Source organism: Chaetura pelagica, unplaced genomic scaffold (genome assembly GCF_000747805.2).
Source record: "Chaetura pelagica isolate M959 unplaced genomic scaffold, ChaPel_1.0 scaffold117, whole genome shotgun sequence".
NCBI classification, from domain to species: Eukaryota; Metazoa; Chordata; class Aves; order Apodiformes; family Apodidae; genus Chaetura; species Chaetura pelagica.
Window position 1 is genome coordinate 7378385 of NW_009954185.1, and position 5897 is coordinate 7384281.

General features: G+C 49.5%; 1 protein-coding gene across 1 annotated transcript in view; it reads right to left on the reverse strand.

Moving 5' to 3' along the window:
• The window catches only part of PKDREJ (polycystin (PKD) family receptor for egg jelly), an 11391-nt gene extending 5673 nt beyond the window's left edge, over positions 1–5718 (reverse strand). The window contains exons 1-3 of the mRNA XM_010003020.1: positions 5583–5718; positions 1786–5288; positions 50–983 (exon numbers count right to left, since the gene is read on the reverse strand). Coding sequence (XP_010001322.1) covers positions 50–983; positions 1786–5288; positions 5583–5718 — 4573 coding nt within the window. The remainder of the gene's footprint in view (positions 1–49; positions 984–1785; positions 5289–5582) is intronic.
• Positions 5719–5897: the final 179 nt, after the last annotated feature.

Consider the following 5897-nt stretch of genomic DNA (forward strand, 5'->3'; position numbering starts at 1 on the left):
AGGCATTTTCCAGACAATATAAATCTCTCTGTTGGAATGAGGGCTTTACCACAGTTTTCAATGCACACCACATCCAGAAGGAGTGGTGAGCCAGGCTGCACTGTTACAGTTTGGTCAGCATAACTGCTCCTTTCATCCTTCTCAATCACGAGGCGGAAATAGTACACGGTGTTTCCTGGGAGGGACTCGGGTGGCATCACTTGAACTGGGCCTGAGGGTGTTAACCATTTCAAGTCGCTCTGGGCCTCATGGCATTTCTTCCCAGGGCTGAGTTGCATGGTTTCATAGTCTGACACCTCTTTAGTGCAGTACCAAGTAAATGTGATTCCCTTGAGTCCTTCCTCTGAATCAGGATCGAGGGATGCGGAGCCATCAAGAGTCCAATTATCAGAAAAGCCGACTCTGCGGAACGTGCCTCCTGCAATATTTGCTTCTAGATCACTTCTCTCAATCTTAACATAAACTTTATCTGAGCCCATGAGAATCGGTGCGGACATATTTGGGGTTGCGGTGACAGTAAAATTAATCAGATACAGCCCGTAATCTAAAGTATAGCCGGGAACAGTTAGGTGCGTTGTATCTGTACTGAATATTAAAGAAAAGTTCATTGGCTTGCTCCAGTCTGGAATGGTTTGTGTGTTTGGAACAGGGTAGATTCGCCACAGGGGCTTGAGAGGCATTTCACCTGGGCAGTTTACTTCTACATCAGCAAAGAAGAAAAAAGCTTGCTTCCTTTTTAAGCGCAAGATAGGGATGTGGACTCTAGGCCTGTGAATCCGCACAGACAGCGAAGAACAGGTGCTTTTCTGGAAAGCCACCTGTGCTCCTGTGCTTTTTGCCGCGCCATTGTCGACTCTGGCTCCTCGAGGAACTCGTGGCAAAGCCCTTCTGGTACGCTCCCTTTTTGCCACAAGCCCCGTGTGTTTTTCTGGACCGAAGGGGAAAGCAGCGCGACGCACGGCACGCGTGGCGACGGCCCCCATCTTTATTAATAAGAAATGAGGGCTTTGACCTAGGCAGCCAGTCTCCCCAGCTGACTTGGACAGTGTTTCCTTACAAGAGGTCACACAGTGACCAGTGTGCAGGGACAGTTTTACAAGACAGAAAACTACTACTAAATGCCCCCTCCCACCACCCTGGCTATATAGTGGGAATCTGTAGTTCCGAGGGACAGGATAAGAAAACCTTCTGTATACCAATGCAGAGCAGTGTTGTGAAGTTGTATGTTCAAATTGCTGGGTTACAACCTGCTACCTTGTGCTGTCTTTTTCAGTCCTTATGCTCTGAGTAGGAAGGATTTATCAGTGTTTTCAGTCCATTTTTGTTCCTACCTCAGCCTGTGCTCCGCCAGAGGCGAGAGTTCTACTCCAACTCCCGAGCTTACACCTGGTGCTTCACCTCTGTGAAATGGGCACCAGTTCCCGTGTGTGCCAGCTCTGGCTGGCATGGGGTTAGTAATGCTCTAAAATTATTTGAAATAGCAGTATTTCAAAGGCTCAGGCATGTGTTCTGACCTGCTAAACATCAAAAACGAGTGGGCCTGGCCTTTTTTCCCAGGGTACTCAATAGGCAGCCTTAGAGAAGACCTCAGCAACATTTGGAGCTCAAGAACAGAAAAATAAATGGGAGAAAAATGGGTCATCTCGTCATATGAGTGAGGAAAGATTTTGTACTAAAGAGCGGGACTCTCTGATACTCGTGTTTCAAATAAGTGCTCATAAATAAACAATTTATTTTTTAAAAGCTTCCGTTATTCCACTTCCTTTTTCTTGCTAAGCATGTCACTGGTTTTTGATGTATGTGTGCTGTCAGGGTTTTCCTCAGATCTACTCTTCTGGGAGTAACAAGTATTTTGGCTGCCAGGAACCTGATGCTGAACGTGGATCCATCTGGGGCAGTGTCATTGAACTCAGTCTGCTTCATATCGCAAACGCAGTGGACCCTCTGTGAGTCGGTCAAGGAGCCAAGCCTGCATGTGTCTTCTCTCCAGGTACTTTCAATCCCATCCAGAAACACGCACTGATCACTAAAAACATGAATGGTCACCAGTTTCTTGGTCTTATGCCTTACGACAGAGGGTGCCTCCAGGACAATGGAGATGTTATACGTGTCTGTGGTGATTCCTTGAGCTGCGTCTGTCAGCACGGTCTCTGGGAGACAGACAATGTAGGGAGTCTTAATGTTACAGTCATTGACCTCTGTCTCATTTTTGTTTGCAACTGTTGGCATGTTGTGAAAAGCTTCAAAGGAGGCTATGGGATGAGTGTGAGTGACGTTGGTGCCCTTAAAGATCAGCACCTTGAAGGCAGCTTTTAATTTGGTCAGGATCTGGAAGTACATGCGCTTGGCATTTCTGTTGACTTCTACAGTAAATTCTCCAGTTGTGGAAGTTTGGTTTTTATTGGGTCCCATTGCTAGCTGAAAAGTTGAAAACTGCGTGTCTTTCCTAGCAATAGTAATTTCTGCTCCTTCAGGCATGATCCCTTGTAGCTCCCCATTGGCCTTGGTCTCTGCCATTTTGAACCCCAAGACCGTTGTTCCGATTTCTGACGTGGAACCTAATAACCAAGGGAAGGGGTTTTCGTCAAACTCATAAACAGCAGTGGAAATCACGGCATCCTCGGGCACTCCCGAAACACCCCCCTTCTTCAGTGATGGATAAAAGCAGTTCTTGCAGGTGTCTTTGGTAGAGAAAGAATCTGCAATGTTCCGGCTTTCTTCTTTCTTCAGCGTGATATTCCAGTTCTTAGTTTCCACATGAGTGTCTGTTTCTCCCGGGACTTTGCCCTGGAAAACTCCCTCCACGACATTTTCCATGATGGAGACAACGTCTTTAACTCGACTCGCTTTGACATTCTCATGAGGCAGAAGAGCAGCTCTCAGGATGTTGGACAAGGACCTTAATATTCCACTGCTCTGAATTTCAGCTTCCTCAGACCAATGGGGCTCATTATTTTTGAGCAGTTTAGTTGCTTCTGCCAGTTTCTTAATGGCAAGGTCTTGTGATCTGCTGTTCAATTCAGCAGCTTTCTCTGTGACCAGAGAAAGAGAGGCAACTACTTGGTTGATTTCCCTTGTGCTCTCCATGGAAACATTCAGGGCTGTTTCAATCAGGGTTTCCCGAAGCTGAGTCTTAGAGTGCATGAGAGTTGGTTCAGCTTTAATGTAGTTTAAGATGGAGGCTGCCAAGTAACCCAGATAACTTGCACCAAAATAATCTTTACTCTGGAGATAAGTTGCCATTGGCGCGTTTAAACCACTCACAGAGCTCAGCAGCTGACGGAGCACTTCAGCTGGTGCTCGACCCTTAGCTGGGTTCTTTACATGGACATATAAAGTCACTTGGGTAAAGACCCCAAGGGAGTTGTGGACTTGAACGTAAAGTGTCAAGGTGTCCTTCTGAGAGGGTGCTGCAGCTGGGAGAAAAGACGGAGGAGTTTTAGGTTCGTAATCGAAGTACAAAATGGCACCAAATGTATTTTCCTCCACAGAAGTTACTTTGGTGGTTTTGGGCACGTTGGAAGCTACAATCACTTTATACATCAGGGGTAAATTGCTGTCAGAAAACCCACTGCACTGGACCACAAATTTTGTCAGAAAGGCTGTACCCTTCTTTGGGTTGATGCTACACCGGCCAGCCCTAGGAGGTGAAGTCCCCGTAAATGCATGTCTGTAGGTTGCGGACCTGCCATCCCGTGTGGTGACTTTTAACAGCAGCGTGTAGGATCCATGTGTAGTCTTTGTGAAGGTGAGAGCACGGATAGACAGGTAGGCCCCAAACCTCCCTGTGGAGGTTCTGGAAGACCAGTCAAAGGTAATTTCGGTCAAGTCATCTGAGAGAAGGGACCAGTAGAAGGCTGGGTGACTGTGTGCTCTACAGTTCAGGCATTTTCCAGACAATATAAATCTCTCTGTTGGAATGAGGGCTTTACCACAGTTTTCAATGCACACCACATCCAGAAGGAGTGGTGAGCCAGGCTGCACTGTTACAGTTTGGTCAGCATAACTGCTCCTTTCATCCTTCTCAATCACGAGGCGGAAATAGTACACGGTGTTTCCTGGGAGGGACTCGGGTGGCATCACTTGAACTGGGCCTGAGGGTGTTAACCATTTCAAGTCACTCTGGGCCTCGTGGCATTTCTTCCCAGGGCTGAGTTGCATGGTTTCATAGTCTGACACCTCTTTAGTGCAGTACCAAGTAAATGTGATTCCCTTGAGTCCTTCCTCTGAATCAGGATCGAGGGATGCGGAGCCATCAAGAGTCCAATTATCAGAAAAGCCGACTCTGCGGAACGTGCCTCCTGCAATATTTGCTTCTAGATTGCTTCTCTCAATCTTAACATAAACTTTATCTGAGCCCATGAGAATCGGTGCGGACATATTTGGGGTTGCGGTGACAGTAAAATTAATCAGATACAGCCCGTAATCTAAAGTATAGCCGGGAACAGTTAGGTGCATCGCTTCTGTAAACAGTAAAGGCAAGTTCATTGGCTTGCTCCAGTCTGGAATGGTTTCTGTGTCTGGAACAGGGTAGATTTGCCACAGGGGCTTGAGAGGCATTTCACCCGGGCAGTTTACTTCCACGTCGGCAACAAAGAAAAAAGCATGCTTCCTTTTTAAGCGCAAGATAGGGACGTGGACTCTAGGCCTGTGAATCCGCACAGACAGCGAAGAACAGGTGCTTTTCTGGAAAGCCACCTGTGCTCCTGTGCTTTTTGCCGCGCCATTGTCGACTCTGGCTCCTCGAGGAACTCGTGGCAAAGCCCTTCTGGTACGCTCCCTGGAGAGGAGCCCCCCGAGCCGCGCAGGCAGCAGCTGAGCAGCTGCGGGAGCAGGAGCAAAAGCGCCTTCATTGCCATGAGCAGCGGAGGAGGGAGCAGAGCCACGGGAGCAGCGCGCCCTGACGGCGGAAGGCCTGGGGCGTTCCAGACACAGGGACGCGGAACGCAGGCCCTGGCAACGGCCCGAGCGCTTCCGAGCGGGTCCGAGCGGCTCCGGACGGTGCTCCCGGCGGTTCCGAGTGCTCCCGAGCGGTTCCGAGCGCTCCCGAGCGGTTCCGAGCGCTCCCGAGCGGCCCTGCAGCCTCAGCCTGGGTCGCGCCGGGAGTGCGGGCGGGCGCCGGGCGGGGCCGGGCTGGGGCTGAGGGGAGGGCGCGGGGAGACATCCCCGTGTGGGGGAAGGTTCTCCAAGGGACTCGTGTGCCTCAGGTGTGCTGGTTTCTGAACCAAACCATTTTGCAGACGTTCCGTCTGGTTGTGAATTTTCCCAGAACTTAACTTTGGGCCCGTCTGAGCCACACCATGAGAAAAAGGTTCCTTTTGGGAATAACTAAGGTACTATCCTGGTTTGAGCCAGGACAGAACCAATTTCCTTTCCTGTAATTTGACTTCCAGCGAAGTCTCTTCTTAGTAGCTGCACTTGCTGAAATGAGCAGCATGTTGCTCAGTCTGTGTCTTGTAGGACTGATAACGCTTGATGTTTACAGTTACAGCTAAGAGAGTTTTGCAGAACCGAGGCCACCACTTGGTTCTGAAAGACACCTTATTCTGTGATGGAAATAGAAGGGAGGAAGGGGATCACACCTGCAACCCTCCTTTGGGGAAGGTCAGATCTGATAAGTGGCCAAAACTGATCAAAGTATTCCATTGCATAGGCTTCAGACCTAGTATAAATGTGAGGGATCACAAGTGCCCGCTCCTCCTCATCCGTGGCCGGCATTCTGGGATGAATCCCTCTGTTCCTCTGCCTTTGATCCTGGTCTGTGTGTTCCTGAGTCTTTGCGTGCCCGAATGCAGCTCCCGTCTGCTGCAGACTCCTGGAGTCGAGTCCCAGACTTTTCCAGGGCTTGCACTGCAGCCTCGGTGGTGATGTGAGTGTTAATGGGGGGGGGGGGGGGA